Source organism: Chlamydotis macqueenii, chromosome 14 (genome assembly GCF_036417535.1).
Source record: "Chlamydotis macqueenii isolate bChlMac1 chromosome 14, bChlMac1.mat, whole genome shotgun sequence".
Classification (NCBI taxonomy): Eukaryota; Metazoa; Chordata; class Aves; order Otidiformes; family Otididae; genus Chlamydotis; species Chlamydotis macqueenii.
This window is the reverse complement of record NC_141569.1, coordinates 18,988,326-19,014,207: the sequence shown is the minus strand read 5'-3', so window position 1 is coordinate 19,014,207 and position 25,882 is coordinate 18,988,326. Positions and strand designations below refer to the sequence as shown.

Sequence of the window (25,882 nt, the reverse complement as noted above, 5' to 3'; positions counted from 1 at the left end):
GGGCTCTGCAGGATTGCAGAGTCAGGACTGAACCATCCGTAAGCCAGAAAAACTGTACTACCTTACTGGTCTTCCTATGTTAAAGAGCTTATTTGTGGAAGAGCTTATTTCAGGGTTTGATTTTCATGCTTTATCCATGCTAAATACATTTTAAATTACTTCTTTAACCTTCTTTGCACAAAGCGTTGAAGTCAGGAGACTTTATTGTTCAATTACAAGCCACGCAGAAAGTAGGTCATACAATGCCAGTGCACATTTTTATTACAGCAAGGACAGAAGTTAACGAGTGACAATGACTACAGTTTCATATGTGCTTTAGCAGATCCAGTAAGCCGGCCCAGGATCAAAGGTTGCACAGAGAGACCCAGGGAAACGTGACCGAGGTGACAGATGAGGCACAGCGCGCCACGGCCCCGCGGTCAGTGGGAGCGATCCCGCTGCCGCTTCCCTCCGTCCTGGGGTCAGAGCCTTACAGGCCTCCCCCCGTGCGCGACAGCACGCGGGTCCCATACTGAGCGCGCCGAGTGCCTGGCGCACAGAGAACTCAGTGGAGATTGCAAGTGGGAGGCTTCACAGCTCACTAGCAATACATTTCATTTTCGCCAACAGCTGTTTTCTTCACCTTTACAATTAAAAATATAGTAACTCGCCGGAAATGGACAATCCTGCCCTCCAGATTAACCCGTTTGATTCTTCCACAGACTGTTGCTCTTTGAGTTTCTTCAGAAATGCCCACGTGAGCCCAGGAAAGATACTGGCAGAGGACAGAAATTCTCCTTGCAAACGCTTCATCAGCTGAAGCAATCTCCTTTTCACATTTTTACTATGCTCAGACACCATAAGGCCTTATAACATCATCACATGCTTTTCAGAAAGGCATTCCACCCTTGTGAAAGTGATTTTTTAAAAAAATCTGCCATTAAAAATACTAAACTGTGACACTAGCTTGAGATCAGTGGTATAAGCAAGAAAAATGAGACTGATTAAAACAAGGTATTTTAAAAAAAACCCCACAACTCTTTCCTATTTAAAAAAAGAAAACTAGGTTTTAAGATACTACAAAGTTCAAGAGTACAAAAATATTTACCTTTTAGAAATACCCAAGCCTACGATCACATAAAATAAGTACCAACTTAATACAAAAATCTTCACAGAAATATGGCCACCTGTATTTAACCAAGTCCTCAAACCTGTCCTACACTGATAAAAAGGTTTTGGTGAGAAATATAGTTAGGTCTAAACAGCTATTCTATAGATTCACTCTGCAATAAGTGAAAACAAGATTAAACACTTCTGCTGTTGGAGGAATTCCAGTTTGAGAAGGGATGAGAATGTCAAGGTCACAGGATAAGGGTTGCCTCGTGGCACATTACGTTTACGGCAAAAGCGTAACTGCAGAAAATTAATATGAAAGGAAATAGTATTTCCGCATCCCAAAGAGCAGCTTGAAATAATTGCACCGGTTCCTTGCGTTTAAATGTTACAAAGCTTTGTATTTGTGCTCGAACTTACAGCGAGAGCCTCAGTGCTGCACCAAGTGCCGGCACAAGACAACTTGCCGTTAACTCTCACATCAGAGATGAGACGGCGTGCTTTTGTTGGCCCTTCCAGAGGGTGAATCATGGCTAATTGTCATAGAGGATAAAAATCAGCCTGCCAGGTCTGATAGACTTTACGTGGCCAAGAAGTGCATGCACAGCCAATAAATAGAAAAATAAAAGGTATTATACTTTTTTCCCAAACTATGTAGTGTTCGTAAAACAGTAGTAGCACAACTCTAAGCTCTACATTTGAGTTCTCATCCATTCTAGCTTTGCTGAACTTTTCAAAAATGCATACATAATCTGTAGGATTTGAAAAAAAACCACTGGCTTTGTTTGCTTTTTTTTTGTTTGTTTTGAAAAAGCTGTGGTCCCAAATTAGTCCTTTTGCATTTTTAACAGCTGCAGGTGAACAGTTCCAGTACAGAACAGCAGCTTTTTGCGAGCATCAGATCCTCTTTAGATTTGTAAATGACACAAAGATTTTGCAGAGGCTTTTGGAATGGCAATGAGCTTTCTCTGAAGGTACAAAACAACGTGGTATCTATTCAAAGGAGAAATTAAATACTTTGGAAAAAAGCCCCAAAAGATCTATAAAACTACTTATGCCAGCATACCGGAAAAACCTGAGAGCTCAAACTGCAAGGCACGTTTGGACAGATCGCTGACTTGCTAAAGCCCGTGTTTCTTTTGAAAGCGGGCATGGTCCATCAGAAGGTCAGCAAGCTACAGTCCTTTCTGCGTTAAAGGCTTCCCCCATCCCCAAAGACAATGAAGCCCAAGGATCTCAGCAGGCTCAGGCTTTATGAAAAAGCATCAGGTTTTACAGGGATCAGAAGTGGATCCCAGGTCCTGGGAAGAGCAAGCAACACCAAAAGATACTCGGGCGTCTTGTTTGAAAAAGCCATGTCCTTACAGTGCCGTCTATGTCTGCTTTGCTGCAACTGCACTCTGATCCCACTCAGTCTATCGGGCTTTGGTCACAGGTTGGAAGGGAGGCCGGGATCTTTCCTTTAGGAATGCGTGCTGAGATTTTCAAAGACAGACACCCAGCTCCCCTTCATCCGGTAAATACGCACAGTGAGAAAAAAACGCCAGCATTACATTTGCTATATATTTTTTTTTTTTTCGTTTAAGCAGCTTTCGTGGAGTACCTGACTGACTGGAGCCATCGCTGTATTATTCCTAAGGCTCACATCTAGCTTACTGCTGGAATCGTCTTTAGCTCAGGCAGAGCCCCAGTTCTCAACAGTTTATCTGCTGACAGACCCCAGGTGTCAGGACACGGAATTACAGACTGAGGGTCCTACAGGAGCAGACAGCATCTCTGCAGTAAACTATCTATTTGGGTACAGGAGCGCAGGGGATAATAACTACGGTGCCGTAGCACTGACTGTTGGGTTTTGTTTGTTTTCCTCTGGGTGAAAATGCATTTTGAGACGATCTTGTTCTTCTTTCAGCCCCTCTCGAAGTGTGCGTCTTTCTTCACAAGGGTGTTACCAGAATTTTAGGATTCTGCTTTGAATTCCTAACGCCAGTGGTTTGTTGCGCATTTCTGAAACTGAAAGTAAGTGAAAGACTGAGAAGCCAGAGAACATTTTTCAAGGTGTCACAGACACTTCCCCCTCCTAATTAGCACCGCTAAAATAACCATGTGACACTACTAATACAAACATTAGAAAAAATGTGATGTTCTGTAAACTATGCCTTTCCACACGGGAAAAGCAGTGCAGAAAACAAAACTTGGAACTTGCACGTAAGTAATTCAGTGACCGTAATTCAGTGACTTCAGTCTGTTTACGCAAGAAGCCTACGAAGGGAATCTGGTTTGATTCTAGGACTTCTAGCTACAGTTCGTCAACTGCAAAGCCAAAACCCCACAGGCTGGACATCTGAGAAGTCCCTAATTGTGATAAAGAGCAGCATGCCCTTCTGGAGGAACCTGGCCTGAGAATTAAACCGGAAGAGGGTAGATTTAGATGAGATAAAAGGAAGAAATTCTTCCCTGTGAGGGCGGTGAGGCGCTGGCCCAGGTTGCCCAGAGAAGCTGTGGGTGCCCCATCCCTGGCAGTGCTCAGGGCCAGGCTGGACAGGGCTCTGAGTGACCTGGTCTGGTGGAAGGTGTCCCTATTAGATGAATAGTTTAAATGAAGAGTTAAGGAGAGTGAATGATATAAAAGGATGGAAGGTGTGGGGAGCTATAAAGCAACAGCCTCAAGGTGATGTGAAGGTCAGCCTTGATTTGCGAGAGCCCACTTTCGAGCCCATCAGCTCCCAGGTTCAGAGATTCTGGAGAAACTGTGTGATGTCAATGTCTGTCAAAGACAGCCTTACCATTTCACCTTCAGCATTTGGTCAAAGCTCTCAGGCAGGGGATTGCCATAGCTCTCTGGGAGAAAGAGGGTAAGGATCCCAATCAGCACAGTCAGGCTTCCCATCAGGATATACGGTAGGAATCTGTCGTAAGCACCTGCCAGAACACAGGACATGACACCAGTACTTGTGTGTTCACAATCCATCAACTCATGTGTAAAATTCATATTCCAGACACCACTGTAACGCAGAATTAATTTTGAATAATTAGCTGAAATCATCATAAATACCAAAGTTGAATCCAAAACTGAGCTACAGCTGGTATCTGCTAGCAAACCAAGGGGTTTTTCAATTTTAAACCTACAATATACGCTCTAGGATGGTCACCACCTACCATCAGTTTCATGTCATCCGCCATGTTTGTGTAGCAGTTAATAGGGTTTTTATACATTTTCAACTGGGATAGCCAACATCTTTGTAAGCTAACAGCTCTGCTGAGATCACTGCTGGAGCCGTCAGTACTACACTGTCACCAGGAACCAAATCCCCCATTAAAATAATTCAATATGAGGGAATAAAAGTGCTCATAAGCAACCAAGCACTCATCATCTGCCTGGGATTGTGCATCCTGCTGGGCTTGCGCAAAAGAAGGGAAGAGACTGACGGCAGCCAGACAGGCCAATTTCAGACTAATGAGCCATTAACAGGGGAATTCTTAAATATCTTCCTTATTTCACAGGGAGAAAGCATCAGGCGTCCCATGACAGACAAGAGGCTCTGACCTTGGTCTACTCAGAATATTATTTTGGACTAGAAGGCAGCGGCCCCTGCCAGCAGCCTGAAGCTAGCGCACAAGTGTTTGGGCAGGATGCAAGATCTTCAAGTCACAACAGCACAGCAATGAAAAGGTCTTTCAGGAAGGGGATTAGCTAGGCGTTAAAGTATTTAAGGTAGAGAAAGTACCAAACGGAACCCGACAGCTTTATTTTGTAGTTGGGAAAGAGCAGTACGCTTTATAAAGTATGGAATAAACTAGGGTTAAAGTGAAGACCCCTGGGTATTTCACAGAGAGCCAAAGTTTGTGATTTGATCTCTTCTGTGCTCCTGAGCTGGATGAATTGTGAGGTCCTAATTTAGCTGTAGCAAATATCAGCAGCTGACAAGTTTCTCCTAAAACCTCCTAAAGTGTAAGAAACTATTCTGATGACTGGAACGAGATATTTTTAAAGGCTGAGCCTATGGAAACCTGGGAGAAAAAAAAAAAAAACAAAAAACCCAAAACAACAGTAAAACTTTTATCCTAAGTACATCTCTCCATTCCTGTTACCTGCAACAGAGACTGAAGACCCTAAGGAGCGTCACAGTCCTGCTGTCCCTTTTACTTTACATTTGCACCGTGTAGGTACAAAATAAGGACAAGGTATTTTCAGCATTTTGGTACAGTGTGTTATGGTCACACTGGGATGTAGAGGTGAGACAACACAGGTGAGCTACAGACAGCAGTCTCCTCTCCCCTTTCCTGGCATGGGGAACCAGCATTCACCCCTTAGCAGCACACCACAGTTGGCAAAGTCGCGCTCATTTTGTATCAAAGGTTTCAGCAGGATGCAGTTGTTAGGTGCAGAGGAGAGCTGAGTGGGTGCAGCGATGGCAGAAGGAAATAAATTACGTGCGAGAGAAAGAAATAGGAGATTGAGCACCCCGAACTGGGCAGCCAGTATTCACAGGTACTTCCACCCTTAATCCCCTCACCTCCGTCACCCTTTCCTGTCTGCAACATGAGGATCATTTCCATATACTTTTTTTTTAAAAAGAAAAAGATTTATCAATTAATATTTGCGCAGCACTCAGAAAATGATGGTAAGGAGTGTAAAAAAAAGAAACCCTATGAGGAAATCCATCCCAACCCCTCCGCTTGCACGGTTTATGAACACTGTCATTGTCCTGGACCAGCCTGGACCCGCTCCAGTGCTGGGTCCCTGCTTCAGTTGAGGCAGTAGCGCAAGACAAGGAATGCAGGATGTCTCACCCAGGTAAACAAAGTAAGGAGCGATGATGCTGCCCAGCCTGGAAGCTGTGGACGTAGCTCCGACGGCCATGTTTCGCACTAGCGTAGGGTAGAGCTCCACGTCGTAGACGTAAAGCATTGAAAACGCAGCTGTGATGCCAAATTTTCCGACCATCACCAGGCAAATAGACAGGATATTAAAATCTGGAGGAGAAAAAAATAAAATCAAGGTGAATAAATAACACCCTGTGCCTATTACTTGTATTTCTGCTTCATCCCAAAGATCATATAGCTGTTTTTTTTTCCCTAGTGGTTGTGGTTTTGTTTTTTTTTTTTTTACATTACACAATGTATTAGCCCCATCCCTACATGACTAGTTTGACTCCAAACTTCCCACTGAGCATAATGTAGATGCTCAGGTTATTTTGTACTTTTCAGATTCTGGTTCTCTCCCAGTAAAACAGCATTCTGGAAACAGAACAAAATTCTGGATTACACAGCGACAAAGTACAAGCTTAAATCCACCCCTTTTTCACAAAAACCCGCGGAGAGTTACACACAGTGAGATCTGGAAGACTTGCGGGTTCTTTCAGCCTCTACGCACAACCAGATAAATCACTGTACGCTTTTGGCTCTCGTTTTACAAGCTGGTTCCCCTGGACTATAAAAAGCTCAGTAAATGAGAGCAGTGCATGACTCAGCATATACATATGTGTAAAAAAAAAAAAAAATCACGGCTGCAAGTGATCAGCATAAACTTGACCTCCAGTTCTAAATTGGATCATGGTTTCCAGTGATTTTACAGAACTACTCAATAGCACCATAAAATATTTCTAACTTTTTATAGACTTAAGTCATGAATTGAATCTTGTACCTGCGGGAACCAGCTGAATGAAGAGGACAACACCTCCCCCTAAAAACAAGATGCCAGATAAGGAGTAGCGCCGAGGGAAGGAGCGGAGGAGAAGCCAGGCAATCACGTAAGCTGGGACTTCAATGACAGCCGAGAGGAAACAGTTGACATAGGCATTTCCATGCCAGTTTGGAGTGCTGAGGGACAGGCCAAAGTAACCAACTGACGTGAAAAACCTGAGAAAAGCAATAAAACCAAATTATTCCAGAAACACTAGTCTCTGAATGCCTCCAGTGTTGCCTCAGATGTTGTTACAAAAACAGGATGTCGCAAAGCATCGCCACCGGCATCGTGGCTTAAAAAAAAATCTCAGTGGCAACCCCATCTTTCTAATTCTGCCATCCCTTCCAGTGACCGTCTCCACAGCGGCTTGAAGAGACCTCTGACTTCTCTGTCCTTCCTGCATACACTAGACCAAGTAAAAGGCTTTGTGGAAGTCGTTCACAAAGGCTTTTCACTGCAACGGACTCATTAACGGCACCATGAAATAACTCTTGAAAGTTTCTCATGCCAACTACGTTCCTATTCGTAGCCAACTCCAGTGGCAGGATCTCCCACCCTCAGCAGTTCCGTTACATCTCATTTAATCTTCATGACAGAGCTGGATGTTCAGGTTTCAAATCCCAAGAGTGGCTTACTACGGCATACCAGGTGTGCTCCCCCATTTCTGCTGGGGGAAACATGTACGGAAAAGGGTCCCAGTTTGCCTATACGGTATTATTGGGTCCTCGTTCCTCGCGGCTGCCCAGGCAGGGACCAGGATCTCACCGAGATGGGCACTGCACAGAAACAGACCAAAAACGCCGGCCGTGGGCCTGGCTCTCGTTATGTTACTGAGTTGCTGCCTCTGCTTCAAGAAGGATATTTCTCTTCAAACAGAGATTATAGAGATGGGAGCTTCTTTAAAATAGTAATCAAAAAGCACCAGAATTTAAAATACACAAGTTGTTACACGTAGTTTCCTAGCTATTTTACATCAGAGTCGAGGCTACTGCCTCCATGCTCTCGTGTATTAAAGCAGTGTGGGTGCAAGGACACCGAGGGCCACAGACCGGCCAAGGACCGAGTGTAGGTGGGCTCCAAGGCTGAGACTTATTATCTAAACCTGTGGCACGTGCCCTCAGATCAGAAACTGTTCTATTGCCTGGGTAGTGTAGGAATACACATTTCCTTACCACAAAAGTAATGACATAATAGTAATAGTTGCAATGTTTCGGGTTCGAAATAGGTCCAGAAGGATAGCCTTCTGCTGCTGCTGAGGCTTCGAATCCTGCATCTGAAGGAAAGAGGAAAACAAAACCAAAAAAATTCCCACACACCTAAGAGCAAAACAACGTCTGCACACCCACATGTTTGGGCATTAGGAAGTTACGACGCTATCAGGGATAACCAGTCAGCCCAAGGGCCGCTTCTGCACCGGGAGGGCAGTCCTTGGGCAGGGCTTGTCTGCACCAGCTGTACTCCGCCGTAGTTTCCAGTTTTTTGTTAAAAAAAAGGTGGCACTGAGACATTGCCCCATGCCGACTAATGAAAGAGGAGGATCAACCGACAAGAAAGACGCATAACACTTCCTTAAGGATCTAACACAGCGCTTCCAGGAGTGACCTCATCACCATCGGCATTTTTCTGTGCACTGTCCACTCAACTCTCCTCTGCTTGACCTTCACAAATAAATGCAGAGGATAACCCAGTTTTCCTGCCTCCCTGCAGGTGGATGAGGGATGGATGTCCTCGGCGTGGAGGCCAGAACGCGTCATGGGAGCATCGAGTGCCCCAGATCGGAGATGGAGGGTCCAGTGTGAGGCTTGCAGCAGGAGTCTTCTGGGTGGCATGAGGGTGTCCTTCTGCCTCCATGGGGTGAAGCTACTGCTCACGCCCAGGCTTCCCCCCAAGCCCAAAGAGTGAACCACCCTGTCCCTCCCTATGGGGCTACCCAGGGGACTTCCTTTTCTGGGAAGAAAGGACGTTTTCCAAGGAATGTCTGTCCAGCAACATTGGAAAAATATTTCAACAGAGGACTTAACGTACAAACATCATCCTCAGACTTTTGTGGACAGAGGCTTTGGCACAGGAGGTTTCCACAAATTAAAGGACAGCTGAGCTGCTGCTTGGTCTCAAAAATACACAGGAGTGATGAAAAGAAAACTCATGTGCTGGAGCCTGAAAAAGTCATGTCCTGTATGGCTGTGAAGTAAGGTTTCTGTAGGATGAGCTTCCCGTAGCTGGAACGTGCACTTGAATTTATAGTACAACATACACTTGGAAAAGAGATCTTCAGCAGCCCAGCCAAAATTCAAGCATGACATTCAAGAGATGGATCCTGCCCACACGAGGTGAAGCACGCAGCATCTTTCTCCTGCAGATACTGCAAAGGGGCACGCGGTACTTTGCTTTCTGCTCTATCAGGAGACATCAGGAGGCATAAGCCGCAGGCACTAGTACCGTGCAGTAAAGTCAGATCCAACATACAGACACGCGATTATCGCTGACGCAAGGCTGGAAGCATTGCTGGTTTCTTTGCACGTGGAAAACGCCTGTGCCTCTTCAGCAGGAGCTCCGGAGAGGGCAGAGCCACTGGATGGGGGAGATGAGCACAAGATCCAGCCGTCCCCTGCGGCTGTGCTGCTCCTCGGCTTGCTGGGTGCTAGGTTTGTGCTAGGCTTTCTCCTTTTACCCAATAAATATGAAATACAAGAAAAAAACAGGCCTGAAGAAGAGCTTAATGATCTTCTCTGCCTTCACTACCACCATGGTTTTTCAACTGCCCTTGCAGCACTCGGGTGCTTTGGCTGGTTTGTGCAACCTGAGGAGTCCCTTGGGGCTCCATGCAGCCCCGGCACACGTGGGTGCCGATTCAGGGTCCCCCGCACAGCCCCCCGCGAAGGGCTGCTGCTAAAACTGCACCAAGCTGCAACGGGGACAAACGCATCTTCCTTGGGTCTTCTCAGTGCCCAAAGGATGAATCTGGGTCACCCTTGCTCTGAAAACAACAACCAGCCACTGCTGAGGAAGAGAATTTTACTGTAAAAAAACCAAATAAATAAAATTCCCCCCTCTGGCCTCCGGTTTTGAAGTCGCTAACCCAGCACTTACCTCACGCCAACAGGCACTGCCAGCCTCTAAGAGCTGCTGGTCCAAACCATTTCTCTGCTGGCATTTCCCAACAAGTCAACCGGCCAAAGGGGGAAACTGCCGGCGAGGTAAAGTACCAGGACGTATGAAACATACCTCCGTGGTGTCGAAAATCACGGCTGGGGCTGCAACACCATTTATTTTTGCGGCTTTTCGGATAATAACTTCTGCCTCCTTATATCTTCCCATGGAGATCAGCCACCGAGGGGATTCAGGAATGATCCTGCAATAAGTTACAGAATAAGTGACTCCGTGTTTTCACAAAAGTAAAAGGTTATTAAAAACACATGTGTCATTTTTATGAGTTATGCCCTCATCTCGCAGATTGCTTGCAGCAGAAGAGAGCGAGCACAGAAGCATGTGGGCAATGCAATTCACGGATTTGTCCCACTGGGATCAGTGGGAGAATTCAAATATTTGGGAGGCATTTATCCTCGTGCTGAAGGAGATGCATGCTTAGGCCCCTGCCCTGGGTGGTTGTTTTTTAAGGAATAATTGATATCCACCAGAAAAAAACCCAGATGTCACCAGATAGACAGCAAAGAAGGGGGCAGCTTAGCCAGCGTTGAGCAAAAATATTCTTAGGAAACTGCACAGAATGTGGAAATGCTTGAAATACGCACAGGGATATTTAAAGGCTCTGTGTCACAGGAATGTTATATACAAACCTCACAGTTTTACCACAGCTCTGAGACAGGCTCGCCAGGCAGAGGACAGTGGCAGTGGCCCCTCGCAGAGCTGATGACATCTTCTAATCAATCCCAGGCACGTGTTGAGTGAACGAACACCAAACACAGGACAGAAAATCTCACCTTTCCTTAACTAAATCCTTTGATCTTAATAGGTGCTACCTTCCTCCCTTTAGCCAGCAGCATTTTTCCTCTCCTTGGAAAAAAACAGGTCAGACACTCCTTTTCTGATGAACTCCCTAAAGGACTGACCCATCAACGGTATCGAGCATCAGATGATTTGTATCAGACCGTTCAACCACTGAGGTGATTTTTCGTGAGGGAAGCTGCCTCCACTGCTCTCCTTTGTGGGCAAGCTGAGGGACACAAGACTGCAGAGACGATGCTGGGAACTTTCTGGAGAATTTGGAAGAGGAATGAATAAAAGAGCAACTATGGCACGGAGCAGTGGGATGTGCAAGTCACATTGCCCGTGGAAGCAGTGGGTCCAGATGCCAGCTAGTACCAACCTGCCTCGGCAGAGCTTTGCTGGTGCACCTTGATCCCCACCTACTGCCACGCTAGCCCCAGAGTGGAAATTTTTGGCATGCTTTATGATGTATGCTCTTAAAAAGCGTGGAAATTCCCACCAAAGCAGGACTCCGAAGCTGTGCCTTGGGGACGAATTTCAGGTGCCTCACAGTGCCTGTCCCACAGCAGATGTCTGAGAGGCTGCCACCCAGACCCAGCCTCCCCATGAGCAGCTGCTGGGTGCAGAGGGAAATGCTGCTGTGTTGAAGGAGTTTGAAACATTTCAAGTTAAATAAGCAAACTGACCCGTACACAGAATCAGACGATCTTTAAAATCGATGATTGCGGAGGTGGAGCTGAAAACCATTTTAAAGGTTTGGTTTGAAGACTAAGATTCATTCTAGAATGAAGAAGACGAAGAATCATTCTGTGATTTAAAAAAACCAACCAAACTAAAACCATCAGCAGAGACTTGTGGCAAGAGTGAAATCTGCAGGAGATCTTTTAGACTTCAGAAGAGTGGGTCTAAATCACTTAACTGTTATAAAGACATTAATCTCTTACTTATAGGTCTAGCTCTTTCAAGATAATAGGAAGAAAGGAGTCCCCCAGACAAGATTAATATGAAAGGAACTCTTCTTGTTGTAAATGATCCTTATTTTAAGAGCCTGAGTGATACCTTGCCTTTCCCTTCCTATTTCCTAAACATCTGTCTCTTCAGAAATCAACAGATGAGCAAGATGGCAACAGAACAAGGATCTCTGCCCTTCTTCGATGCTTCTGTCTAGCTGAGAAGAGCAGGGAGTTTTCCTAAATTGTTCTTTCAGTCCCCCAGGGTAGAGCAACCATGGGCAAGTGAGGGTGCACCTACACATCCCCCCAGTGCATCAGAGCAGGGGTGGGCGAGTGCAGTGGAAAAATGAAAGAAATCATGGGCTCAGCCACCAAGAAGACAGCGTGGGATGGCTGAGAGGAGCAGGGTAAGGAAAAGCCAACTTTTGGCTTAGCCAACGGCCTTACTATGGGCCGAAGGAGCTCACAAACCAAAGTCCTGCTCCAGCGGCCAAAGCAAAGCCTGGGAGGACACGGGGCTCCCGGCAGAGCCCGTGGGAGAGGGCTGGCCCGGTGCGCTCTGCTTAACAACATCTCGTGCAACGAACTGCTTCGTGACATTGAGCTGCTGTGTGCCGAGTGAACGGGCTCAGCCTTTCACTCAGATTTCAGTACCAGCCAGCAGGTGAATCTGCATTAAAAAATGGCTTAAAGAGTAAAGGAAAGAAGAAAAGTTAGAGGGAATCACCCAGCAGCACTATGGAGTGAACAGTGTCCAGAGTTAGGAGTCAAATACAGAATCCCCAACCTGCTCTGGAAAGCCAGTGAAAAAGTGGCGTCAAGCACACGGCCAGCACCAGCGAGGCTCTGCTTGACTTAAAACGGGAAAAAAACCCCAGACAAAAAATCCCCTCAGCTCCCGCCTCAAGGCAAAGCCTCCTTATCTGGCAAATAGCAAAAAAAAAAAACCCACAAACCCAAAGAGGAGAAATGGGACCCCCAACAGCCTTGCGTTACCCAGCACCCGGCACAGGAGAGCATGGGGAGGTGGGGAGCGCGGCCTCACGCGCGGGGGCACTCACCACCACAGCGGGATGCAGAACAGCCCCGGGACCGTGAGCGCCAGCAGCAGCATCCGCCAGTCTCTGATGAAGTAAGCAAACAGGGGCAGCAACATGTAGCCAATTGCAAAAAATATGCAAACGCCTAGCGTAGAGAATATAATACGAACTGATTTGCCAAGAATTTCTGTTCCTGTTTAAAACAAGGGAGGTTGGATTAGCATTTTAACTCTTTCTTTTCAGTCATGACTAAATACTTTACTGCATTTACAAAATAATAAGCTAAACAATCTTAGAAAAGAGCGGTTTCTCTTATATTACTTAAAGGGACACTGTCAAGGAGTGACGGTCCAAGAGACGATCATCATCACAGTGCTGTTAATTTGGTGGGAGGTTCCTCCAGATTTTTGTTGGGCATCTCCCCTGGAGCTGCCGCTGAAGCACCAGTGACACCAGCACCGTGGGGGCCGCTCACATGAAGCCGCTGCGGTACCAGCGGCACTGCGGGGACGGGACTGAGCCAACCAACTCATCTTGGAGTGAAAGGGTTTATGTGACACTTCTTGTCCCCTGCGTCAGCCCAGGAATGAGCACCCGGACAGGTACGGCAGCGCAGCCGATGGGCAGTAACTCGGATGTACGTTTAATGTCCAAGTGTCGCTTGGCACCGCAGTACTTCCCCGCAGCAGCGAGTCCCCTACATTTCAGCTGCGTTAAACAGCTCATTATGTCCTCTCCTCGTGGGAAGGCCTGAGCAGAGAGGGTTCCAGTTACCTCCATTACCTTCCTTCCCAAAACACTGAGCCCCACGACTGTACGCTAACCTCAGCCAAGCCACTGCGTGAACTGAAAGAGTTGTGAGGACCTGGAGGATCTTCACTTCTCCCTGGTCCTTTTCTCCACCTGGCAAATCTGTTTCTCTGCTACCCAGAGGTTTGTGGGGTGGCAGAGAAGACCTGGGCTGCTGTGCCGCCCCGCAGTGCTGGCACCAGTCACCCAGCACAGCCACAGACCCACCCAGTACAGAAAAGCCGCTGGATTATCGGGGACCTTCAGAAGAAGGAGCAACTTCTGTTTGCTTTGATTAATGCATTGTCCAAGACAGATAAGGGCAGGCACGGGAACGGCTGGCAGACTTTCAGGAGCCTTCCCAACAAGCTCAGCCAAGACATCGCCTGCTCCCCTGCTTAACCCATCTGGGATTTCAGATGCAGTTCATTGCTGAGCACTTCTGGAGGAGAGCGGGCCTGTGGCCTGCCACGGGTGCTTCGGGGTGAAAGGACGTGGATTTACAGTGGGGTGGGAACAAATCTCACATTTACTTTTTGCAACAGAAGGCTTAGAACGTCAGGCTGGCTGCGGGACACAACGACGAAGATGCCATCGTCTAACAACGCGACGGCTCCCGCAGCCAGGCGGCGGGTAACGACAGCATCCCGCAGCCACTGCGTCATGCGCAGCCCGGCGCCAACCCAGTATCGAGCAATAAAAACGGAGGCTGCTGTAAGCCTTCAGGAGCACCTAGCGTCTTTTCCAGCAAAACACCTAGCCACCGCTTGACAAAATCCACGGGCGCCCTCAGGTCCAGCTCGCTCCCCACTGAGGCTCTAGGGACCTCTCCTCTCCGTTGAGAGCACCGCGAGGGCCGTGGCTCCCTCAGCGTGATCTGGACTCGATTAAAACTCAGACGACACTGAGCGAACAGGAGGGTCTCGGGAAGTCTGGAGAGCGTATTTTGGTTACATAGCATGGGAAGAACTCCAATATTTAATATTGCAGAGAAAATGGAAAAAATACCCAAGACTGACAAAAATCCCCCTCTTTGATAGCTACAGGAATTTTCATTTTAGAAACTCAGAGTAACTGAATAAAGTCACGGGAAGAAAACTGTTTGAAGGGGCTCTCTAGGCTTGAAACATGGGTTTCTACCCATTAAGCTTTACATTATAATTTGTGGCAATTCAATGCCAATATGAGATGACATCTTTTCAACTACAATTCTCTTCTCTCCTGCCTCAACTCCTTCCTCATTCTCCTGGCCAAGGAATAACAGTTCTGAGACAATACCGACATACTAGGGAAAAATGCCACAGGGAGAAATTTCACAGGATGCGGTTGAAAAAAAAATTAATTATCTACAGTTCACCAACAGCTTAGGGGGAAACTATTCCCCTGGAGATGGACAACAATGGTGCAAAGGGCAGGAAGAGCCCGGGTGGCTGAGGATGCTGGAACAGGGCCTGAGCCATGCACAAGGAGGCAAGGCTGGGATGCTGAAAACTGGAACGGCAGGAGAAACCTGTGCTGAGGTGGCCACTGGAAAAAGAAAAAAAAAAAAACAAAACCACCTCACTTGGGGACAGAGAGTGCCAGGGCTGCAGCACAGCCAGCATCAGCGGGGATGTCACAGGTGCCGGTGTCACTGCTCCCCTCCTGAGGTCAGCCCTCACCGCCATCGGAGGAAACAAGGGAAGCATCTCCAGCACATCCCATCATCAGGATGGGCTTTCTTAGGGAGTTACTTTTCTTTTCGTGGGTATGTTCTCCTCTCCAGCAGCTACGCGGCGTAGGCTGGGAAGGACCAGCCAACTGCAGCTGTGCAATTAAACAAACCTAATGTTGCTTCGGGAGGCCCAGTCCTCTCTCTCAGCACAAACCCCAGGTGCTTCCAAGAGGATCTTGAGCCCAGCCAGCGCTGCTGACCCAGCGCCATACCTCCCAGCCTTCCCACCAGCTCCATCGGCTACGCACAAGAGTTAACTACCAGGATGGAGGGAGCAAGGCAACTGCGATGGCAATGACGATGGCAATGGCAAGGGAAAGGGAAAGGGAAGGGGATCTCCCTGCTGACAGCCTGACCTACTTAATCCTCCCTCCGCCACCCGCAGCGGTGACTCACGGCTGCCTGGGGACACGATGCCGTATCCCCTCTGCAGCACTGATTTCATATCATGCTCTTCTGCTCTATTTTTTCCCCATTACAGCCTCACGGGGAGGAAAGAACAGCATTAACTGTTAGTATAAGGTTTTAGACTAGCTCATGTTGCACTCTACAACTTGTAATTTTGACAGCATTGGTTTAAAAGCTGACATAAACGTATACGCGCGTATTTTAAAGACAGCTCTTGCAAACCCCAGCTCCTCCTGCATCAGTCATCCCAGTAATTCACCCGTGCAGTGGCCTTTCCCGAAAACCCCGTGACTCTGCGGGGTCCCTGGGCAGCGACTGCAGCCGTGCAGCCTCCCCACAGCCGCTGGCTCTTTCTTCCTGCACTCCCTGCAGAAAACATCAAACCGTGGCCTCCAGAATTAGGGACTTTATCGCTAACCTCGGCACCGGGACCGGTGATTGTATGGCTAACGGGGCCCTGCCAGCCAGGCAGCTCCTCCGCTCCGGTCTCCCCACACGCTCGCCGTGCCTGGAAACGCTGGTTTGCTCCACGGCTTTGCACCCAGGTACGCACCGACCCCTCTGCAGAGGGGCGGGGAGGCAGGGAGGAACGCGAGCGCCTTCTCTATCTCAGACCTGCTTCTGCCGATAACAAACCCTGAACATCGCTTTGAACTTCTTCTCCAAAGAGGAGGGAAATGGATGTTTGTTTAGAGTCTTCCTGCTCTCTTATTTTTCTCTAAACCTATAGAGACTATAGGCTTGAAGTACCCAAGAGCAAAAAAAAAAAAAGAAAAAAATAATACTGGCCTAAATTAGGAATTGTACCAGTGAGGATTTACTGCAGTCTGATGATGCAAGTTCGGAGGGGGAAAAAAAAATAACAGTACGTTAAGCAAGGAATTAATCTAATGCAGATGTATTCATACCCAGTATGAAGGCCACCACGTAGTTAGAGATCTGTCCCATCCCCACTATGAGAAACAGCACTGTGAACATCTCCCAGCTGGTAGAGAAGATCTGCAGGAAGCTGAAGCCAGTCTGCACGGCCATCGTCAAAAAAAGGATGTTCTTCCTGCCAAACCTTTTGCAAAAGATAAAGATTGTTATTGAAACAGCGCGTATTTACGGAGCGGGGCTACGTACGAGAGCAGGAGGGAGCACTGACATCCAACCTCACATGACGCAGCCTAGCGCAACCTGAAGTTTGGTTCATCTTAAAGAGTTTTGTTTATTATCTTCATAAGCACTAAAAAAAAAAATTTAAAATTTTAAAAAGCCCCAGGAAATAAACCAAGAAGAAAAAATAAAGAGCAGAAACTTCAGGGACTGAGGAGCCTAGGCAACAGTACGTAAGCGGGACACGTGAAGACTGCAAGCCACACAGCCGAAAGTTAGGAAATGTCGGCTCTTAGGCTACTGGCATCCATACACTGCAACGCCATTACTCTCCAAATGTGTTAAATAAATAGCTTCATCAACTGGTTTCAGTCTCTCTGAGTTGCCATACGTATTGCGCCCTTGCTCTCACCTGCTTCTCTGCATTAGAAGTACGTCGCATTTTTTTATGGAAAGGTAAGAGCAAGCTTACCTATGGGTTTGCACGTGACACACCATTTCCAAAAGAATTAAAAAATAGCTCACACTAAAAGATGGCCGGGCTGCCGGGCCACGCACGCTCCCTCAGATGCTCTCCGTAGGCACATGGCACCAGCGGGATTTAGCAATTATCTCATCTCTCTTCCAAACAGTAACACCGACTGACTTCTGCACCGGGGGCAGGAGTCAGGAGATTGCATTTGGATCACATGGAATTTCATGCTGGAGGCTTTAGGATTAAGACTCCTGTCAAGTTTGGAAACCCCTCTGCTGAACGCCCAGAGGAGCGCGGAAACCCTCACGAATTCCTCCCTAACAGGCAGCAACCAAAGCAGCTTTTGAGACCCTGCCGTAACGATGTGGAAAGAAAGGCTACGGGACGAATAAAGAGGGAAGCAGAGACGCACAGAAGGAATATATATTCTGCGTTTACCCTTGTAAGGGCAGAACTTCGGTACTGCTGAGATAACGGTCAAGTGCCTGTAATGTTTTCTTGATATTTTGCATCTGCTTAGTTGGATGGTATGACTGCCATCCATTTACAGGTTCTCTTTTTTAATTCCTCTTGGATTTGCTTGCTTTATTTCCAGCAAATCATCTCTTCTAAGCAGAGCTTCCATTCAAAGGACAAGTTTCTACCCTGCAGCTCCACGAATGGACCATGTGTGACAAAGACCAAGATCTTCTGAAATACTAAGAAGGGGGTTGTGAAGTGAAAACCACCGCATCAATCTGCAAAGCAGCCAGGTGGGCCCCTTGCAGAGATCAGCTCTTGGTCTCCTAAAGCACCCAAGAGCTAGTAGACACGGTTGGGATTTTTGAAGAAGCCAGACCAGTTACTTCACTTTGATCCAAACTCAGAGAACTGGACATTTAAGTCCCTTATGTCCCTGGGTCTGCCCTGCCCTGCCCAGGGCCGGCGCGCAAGCAACGGCGTTACCTGTCCGAGAGCTGCCCTGAGATGAAGGAGCCGATGAGGACCCCCACGAAGAAGAGGGAGGTGGTCAGCGGGGCCTTCCAGTCGTCGTCGCACACCAGGTTCCACTGCAAGAGAAGGGCCTGTGCTCAGCCGCAGCGCCTCGTCCAGGCACGGGGGTTGTTGGCTGGAGACACACGCACGTTTCCCTGCAATTTAAATTCATTTCCCCAAGCCCGCGGTTCCGCCCGTTGCTGGCACAGGCACTGTTTCCACAGCCGGGAAGCCCTGCTTAAAGCATTAAAAAAAAAAAAAAAAAAAAAAAAAAAAAAGGGGGAAAGCAGTCATTTCTAACGGGCAAGGCCCAACGGGCCAGAGCCCCCAAAACCCCGGCGTCTGGCTGACAGGACCCCATCGCCCCCGCAGCGGGTGCGCGGCCGGTGATGCCAAACCCGACGGGCGGTGGGTGTGCGCAGCCCTGGCCCCGTTTCCAGCATGAGCCCCCCACCACGCGCTCGTCAGGCCCCTTGACACCCAGGACCTGGCTTCCCGCGGCCCAGGATGCTCCCACGGGAAAAGCAGAGCGACGGAGAAGGGGGAAGGGCTGCCCCGTCGCCGGCTAGGCACGGCTTCCAGTTCACCTGACCTTTGCCAGCACAAAAAATGCTGCATGTTTGTAACTTCTGGGTTTGACAAAGCATAGGCAAGAAGAGGCAGAGAATAAAATCTCTTTTCCCACGCTGCCGCGTTTCCAAATTCCTTCCCATCCCCACAACCTGCGGGGCTGACTCACTGCCCATCGCTCGGCCTCGCGACCGGACCCGGCTGAGCCTGGAGGCTTAGGACAGGAGCCAGCGTGGAAACTTCCACCTAAAGCCGCTCGTAACCCCAGACAAAGTTTAAAAAAATAAAAAAATAAAACCAGCATCATGAGTCTCAGTCCACAGACGTTACAGCCGAGCGTGTCTCTGCCGCGGCTTGCTGCCGCCGCGGTGACTAATCCCGGCGAGGGCAATGCCTGCCAGGAGCGCTTACGGATAGACATCAAACCTGTCAGTCTCAGATTAGATAATTCTGCTGCAGAGCTAAGCTAGATCGCAGATCAAAGTATAGCATAATCTTAATAATTAGCCGTGCTATCAGAGAGCGGGGTCATCGCCCACAGCAGCGCTCGTCCCGTGCCTGGGAAATGGAGGGGCCGAGCCGTTTTGGCAAGCGGTGGCCGAGCCCGGGCAAAGGCAGGGGCGGTGGAGCAGAAACCTCCGCTCTGGGCTGCTCAGCCCCACTGCAGGCCATGAAAAAGGGCAACTCTTGCGTCACGGAGAGAGCCAGATGCCATCTGACGGCACTGCCGGGCCCGCCGAAACCACACCGAATCGGGCCGGCAGCTGGGCTCCGCTGCTGCTGCAGAAGAACAAGGAGAAGTAAACCCCAAAGCTGGGGGGATGTGGTGGTTCGATGCGGTTTGCTCTGCTCGAAAATTTAGGGAAGAGGTGCAATCAACGCCTGTTTTCAGGAGCATGAAGGGACGCTGCCAGCGCTGGGGAGCTGGGTACCTCTGCCCCTCTGCCCAGCTCGCAAAGTAGCACTACGGGACAAAAGGAGGGTTTTTTGTCCTATAAAAAGAAGAGAATCAAGTTTAAAAACGCACCCTGTTTCCTGAGAAATACACACGCAAAGTCTTTAACATGGGAACACAGAGATTTGAGGACTGAAATGTGCCTCCACCACTTAAATCTGATTAATAACAAAAAGACGCCTGCGGCAGCCGCTTCTGCGAAATATTTTCTCATCCCTGCTGGGAAGGGAGAGGTGGCAAGGTGCGGGCTGGCCTGGGCGCGTACCCGCGTTTATCTTCGCTGTGTTTGATAAGATGGGATGGGAGCGTGCGGGTCGGCAGGGCTCTGCTATGGTCAAGGATGCTAGTCGTGAAAAACACACGCACGTGTCGAAGAACTGAGATTTCTGTGAAGAAACCTGGTGGAAATCAAGCTCTGTATTTAAAACAAATCAAAATTCAGCTTCAGGACACATGGCATTACCAATTTCTTTACACGGTGCAAGCAGGGGCAGAGGGGCAGATTCTGGGGGTGCGGGAGCTGCGGCAGCCCCGCGCTGGCCAGGCTCACCTGGTCCCCTCGCTATGGAAATGTTTTGCCACGTCCTCCCGCACCTCCTTTTCCCCACTCTGGGAAAGCTGGCGGCTAACGGGGTGGCAGAATTCGCACCCGATACAGACAATTATTATACCTGGGCGCCGAGCACCCCGCTCCAGGGCCACCAGCGCAGCGCCGGCTCCTGGACCTTCAGACTTCAGTCGCCTGAGGTTAAGGGTCGGTGTCTATAAAATGCCTCCGTGATGCCAAAGGCACTTTGGCTGCAGAATAAACCTGGCTAAATAATAACTTGCCCATGAAACTGAGTTGCTTCCTGTGTTTCCTTGGTGCCAAGTGCCTCCGACCCAGCTGCTTGCTCTACCTTTTCCCATGGCATACTGCACCAGCAGCAAAAATTCACTGTACAGGGTCGAGTCCTTCAGATTTGCGGGATGTGGGGTCGAGTCCTGAAGATTTGCGGGATGTGGTGAACAGCACACGGCAGCGGGCTGGCCGGAGCAGGGCTGCTGTTTGTGGGAACTCGCTGAAAACACACAAACACACCAAATCCATCCAACTCCAAGTGTACCTGAAGCTGGTGAGTGAAAAAACCACGCCACCTATTTCTGATCCAATACCACACGCAGCACGTGGGACCTGGGCGATGACACAGCCCAGGTATATTTCTAGGTACACCTCATCTTCTCCCAAAACGCCAGCCTCCCCTCCCAAAGGCGCTTGCTCTGAGGGAGGCTCACACCCTAGAGCCGCACGGCGATCGAGCGTGCATCAGCATGGTAAGAGTTCACTCATGCTTGGATTTATGGGGCTTTAAGGTATTCGCTGCACGCCGACTCCTCGCAAGCGGTACTTGGGAAAAAAAATTGTAATTTAACTTTATTTGACCTCTTCCTCAGAGGCCGCATCCATCACGGCCAGCACTGGGCAACCGTGGGCATGGGAGCTCCAGCCCAGCCATGGCTAAACCACCTACGCTACACCTTCCAGACTGTCTCTACCGGACTAATTATTCATTAACCAGAAAATAAGTAATTCTAAGCATACTGGAGAGCAAAGTTCACATAAGGTTCCAAGCAAATGCTTTGAGCACTAGGAATAGGAGCTGCTGGAGAAGAACACTGTCAGGTCACTTTATTGCCATCAAATCCCTCCAGGCCTTTGCCACAAGCTCCCAGCTACCGGAAGAGCCAATTCTGCCGGGCGCTGCCAGCGGGAATGCTACGGGTGGACAAGGTTTCTGAAAAATGGAAACTGCTGGAGAAAGTGCCCTGACTGCCTGCGTTCCAATCAGAAATCACTAATTAATCATCCCGAGCATCAGCCCGCTCGCGCCAGAGACGACGACGCTAACAGAGCCTGGTGTAAACAGCAGAGGCTGTGAACCAGGGAAAACCTGACCTTGTTTCTAAGAGTAAATCTGAAGACAAACAGCTCAGGAGATATTAAAAAATCTTAATCAGTGGCCCCGACTGCAGCAGGAGGGTGAGGCTGCACCCCAGGCGCCAAGTCCAGCAAGGAGACTGGCGCCGCTCAGTGCACGAGTGATGAGCGCAGACACCTCCATGCCCAAGTGCCGCTACCACTGCTGGGCAGAGCTGCTCACCGCTGCTGGAAAAAGCCGAAAGGGAAAAGGAAAAATCCTCCAGATGCCTTGAAACCACAGCGATTCACATCCAGCTTCTCACCCCTGCCAGTCCCAGCAGCTCCTGGTTTCTGCCCTCACCGAGAAGCCAGGGGCAGGGGGCTGAGCAAGGCGAGGGTGAGCAGCCCCAGCGGTGGGGAGCAGCCCGGCCAGCGTGTTCGCAGGGAGCTGGGAAAAAGTGCTGGAAGACAGCCTGACTCAGGGGAACTCACTGGATGCGAACACCCCACTCCGAAGAGCAAAACTGCCGTTTGTGCGTGAACCTCTAATTAATGTCAGCTCTGAGCATCGTTATCTGGAATTGAAGCAGAAGTAGGTTAAGTTCCAGACCAAAAAAAAAAAAAACCACCAAGGAAAACAAAAATACAGATGCTAATGTTTAAATTAATTTCAAAGCACGGATGGGAGAAAGAGGATGGGGTGGTGAGAGAGGAGTAGCCCCGCTTTGGGGTTCAGGACCTGCTAGATCGGCTCAAGCCCCCTCGTGCAAGCACAGGCGGCACCGACCCGGTGCAGCGGCCACCAGCTTGGGTGGGAAACAGGGATTTTACGTCTGGACAACTGGAGGAGCTGCAGCAGAAGGGGAGCTGCGCTGGAGGCAGGGGGAGGCGGCTGGGCCAAGGGGGTCCAGCACCCCAGGGTCCTACCAAGGCACCCGGCTGAGCCCTGCGAAGCAAAAGGAAACCCTGCAGCTCCTCATCCCTGCCGTGGGATCACACCCAATGCCACACCGACCCCACGTTTCCACTTGCTCATCATTCACTTACAGGCTCATTCCTCTCTCCCTGGCCCGACGCTCGCCTGTCCCCTGTGCTGCGGACATGTTCACTTTTCCCATCATCACCACTTTGAGACCGAGCGCACGACCGGGTCTGGCATCCCCTGTTCCCGGCGCTCAGCACGTCCCCGCAGAGCGAGCGACACCAGTGCTGAGCTGGGTCTCCCAGCCCCTTCCCTTCAAGCAGCAGCAATAACAGGATTTGATGCAACTGCGCAAGTCAAAACCCCCAACGCTTAATCCTGTGCTATCAAGTCTTGCTCCTCAATCGAGTTCTTGCACTGAACTGTTTTTTTTCACTGAGCTTTCCTGATGGCACGTCCTGGCTTGTCTTTCCTAATACGGAGAAAAATGTTGGGTACAAAAATAATCATCTCAAGTTTAACCGAACTGTTGCTTTTCAGGCTTGCATCAGCGCCTGTTTTCCTTGTTCTAAAACCAAATTCTGTATTTTTTTCCAATGTCCCTGGCAATTTTAAAACAAAACAAGTATCCTTCTCCATCTGGCTTGCAGATGGGAACCTGGCACTTGGTTTCCAGCTCTGCGTGCGCTGTTGCCTCTCCGCCATGCCCCAGGCCGGGGGCAAACCCCACTGCCGCGTCCCGACCCAACCCGGCGCGGGAGGCTTTTGTTTGGCATCCGCCAAGACAGGTTGGTTGCTGCTCGTGAGGAAGGGGTACCCTTTCTCCTCATTTTCCTTCATTTACTGCCTCCCTCAGAGCAGCTGCTGACCCCAAACCACAGATTACGCGTCCATGGCTGCCCCGGGATAATCCGGCCTCCCTCCGGCAGCGAGCACGGGGACACCGCCTGTGCCACCGGCGGCTACCAGGCATCCGTCACGCGTCCAAGCCGCAGGTTACAGCCGGGCACGTCTGCGTGCAGCGCGTGGGCTGCAGCCCCGGTTTGCCCCCAGCACCCCCTGCCTCGCTGCGCTGGTGTGAGGGGTCGCGTGACAGAGCACGGCTGCCAGCACACACGGCATGAGACGCGCGCAGACGGGCATTGTGCGTGCCAACAGCTTCGCTCCGGGCACGCGAGGGGCAGCTGGCATCCCCCGCCAGCGTCCTGCCCTCCCCTAGCCCGGAGCCTTTCCCTGCTTGCCTCCCTCCCTGCATGCTTCAGCGCAGCTGAGCCCTCGCCTGCACGCACCTGGCACAGACCCTGGCCGTGTCTGCGGGGCACGCGTCCTGACCGTGCTCATGGGGCATGGACCCGCAGCCACGCGCCTCTCGGTTGGGACCTTTCCCATGGAACATTTTGTGGTGGTGGATGTTGCTGCTGAGTCATGAGGACTTGAGATGGGGGCTAGACACCCGCTCACCGCCGCGCCGTGCGCCCCGAGCGTGAGCCATCGCCGCGCAAGCCATCGCCGCACGAGCGGGGCATCCCGGGACTGCTCGGCCGGATGACTGCAGTGCCCACCAGCTGCCAAATCCGAATGCTGGCTGGCGTGAAGATGAACCCGTTACTCCTCCACCCCTCTAACACAACACGAAAGCGCAGCAGCCGCCCTGCAGCTCTACGGGAATTGCGTTTTCTTTTGCTACCACAGCTGCACGCTCCCCGCCAGCGCGGGCAGACAGACAGCACGTCCCTGCTGCCGCGCAGCCAGAAAACCCAAACAAGTGCTTCCATGACTCGGCACCGGAGACGTTCCTACAAGAGCCTGGACAAACGATGCCGCTGTGCACCCTTAAAAACTGAGCGGAGAGCTTGGCCACAGCCCCGCGGGCGGCTCCCACGGCACCTGCCCTGCGCCAGCTCACCCAACCCAGAGCCAACGGCCACCGAAGCTGCCGGCACGGCTGGTGGCACGGGGCGCTGGGGCCAGCGAGGACCCACCGCTGCTCCGGAGCCAGCCCGGCTGTTTGTGTCTTTACTGGCAATGTCTCCCATCCAAAGTGGGACCGGGATGCCATCGGAGGGGAAGTTTACCAGGATGGTCAGCCGAAGGGAACCGCTGGGCTTCTATTTTTGAGCCTTTGCCTCCCCCTCCATGGAAAAGCCCTCTCCAAACAAAACAAGCTGAGGTTTCAACGGAAAGCACGGCCAGGGAATAAGGGCAAGCAGCCACCCCACTTATCCCCCCTTCTCCCTGGAGCACCGCACCCTTTCCCACAGGCACTTGACACGCTGGTTACTGCTCCCTGTTCATCCCCACCTCCCCCTAGGCAGAAGGACCCCCCGAAACCCCAGCCCAGCCTCTCCCCATGGACATCGGGCAAGACCAAAGCACAGCAGCACTGTGGGCGCACAGCATGGTTCAGGGTCCTTTTGGCCACGGCATTGCACCGGGGCTCCCCGGTCAGGGTGACTTCAACTGCCTTTTTTTTTTTTTTAAGGGGAAGAAAAAAACAACCCCTTTCATCTGAAACCCCAGACATCGTGGAACTCAGCCTGAGTTCAGAGACATCTCTGGGGTGAGCTGAACCCCTTGTCCCTGCGCTGACCCTCGCCCCACGGCGCTGCAGACACCAGGCGAAGCCGCTCCGGCGGTCACCCCGCAGATGCTGCGCTGCCTAAGGAAAGGCTGCATCTGGGTACCGCTTCTGCAAGTGGGGGCGAGCCCGGGATCTCAAAATAGCATCAGCACGCTGGATTTAACAGCGGGGCGATGCCCACGGGGAAACCGCGGGAGAAACCGAGGCCGCGGCCGCCACGCACCCCCGGACCCCGCACCTCGGTGACGATGGTGGAGTGGTAGACATCGCGGCTGTACTCCCAGCCGTCCAGGCACGGCTCCTCCTGCAGGGAGCCCAGCTCCACGTCGGAGCCCGGCCGCAGCCCCAGCGCCGAGAAGTTGGCGAGGGCGGCCAGGCGGTAGCGGCGGCAGCGGCTCGGGGCCGGCCGGCCGTCCCGCAGCTCCAGCGGGATGCTGGCGTTCCGCCACTCGCCGCTCAGGTTGGCCCCGCGGGGCACGGCGCACCGGTGCTCGGGGGTGCCGGCCAGGAAGACGGCCGACATCCCGTTGAAGCCGTTGGGGATGATGCTGGCGCTGAGGAGGAAGAAGACGAGCCGCTGGAAGCGGCCCCACTCGCCCAGGAAAGCGGTGGCCGCATCGTAGTCGCGCATGGCGCGCGGCGGGGAGGTCCAGCGCGGATCCTGCGCGCGCGCGGCCGGTACTCGGCCCGGCGGCTCCGCCCCCGCCCCCGTGGGTTCGGCCCCCGCAGGGGCGGTGCGTCCCGGGGGGCGGGCTGGGGGGTGTGGGGGGGGGGGG

The 25,882-nt window shown here is 50.8% G+C and overlaps 1 protein-coding gene across 1 annotated transcript; it reads right to left on the bottom strand.

Moving 5' to 3' along the window:
* Window positions 1-185: 185 nt before the first annotated feature.
* SLC22A4 (solute carrier family 22 member 4) lies at window positions 186-25,765 on the bottom strand. The gene is made up of 10 exons (XM_086758718.1): window positions 25,345-25,765; window positions 18,149-18,252; window positions 16,539-16,693; window positions 12,741-12,912; window positions 10,004-10,130; window positions 7,951-8,051; window positions 6,737-6,951; window positions 5,884-6,066; window positions 3,876-4,011; window positions 186-3,102 (listed from the first exon to the last, which is right to left on the bottom strand). Exons 1-10 carry the CDS (start codon window positions 25,735-25,737, stop codon window positions 3,027-3,029), a joined length of 1,662 nt encoding a protein of 553 aa, XP_086614844.1. The 5' UTR covers window positions 25,738-25,765; the 3' UTR covers window positions 186-3,026.
* Between the last annotated feature and the right edge of the window lie 117 nt (window positions 25,766-25,882).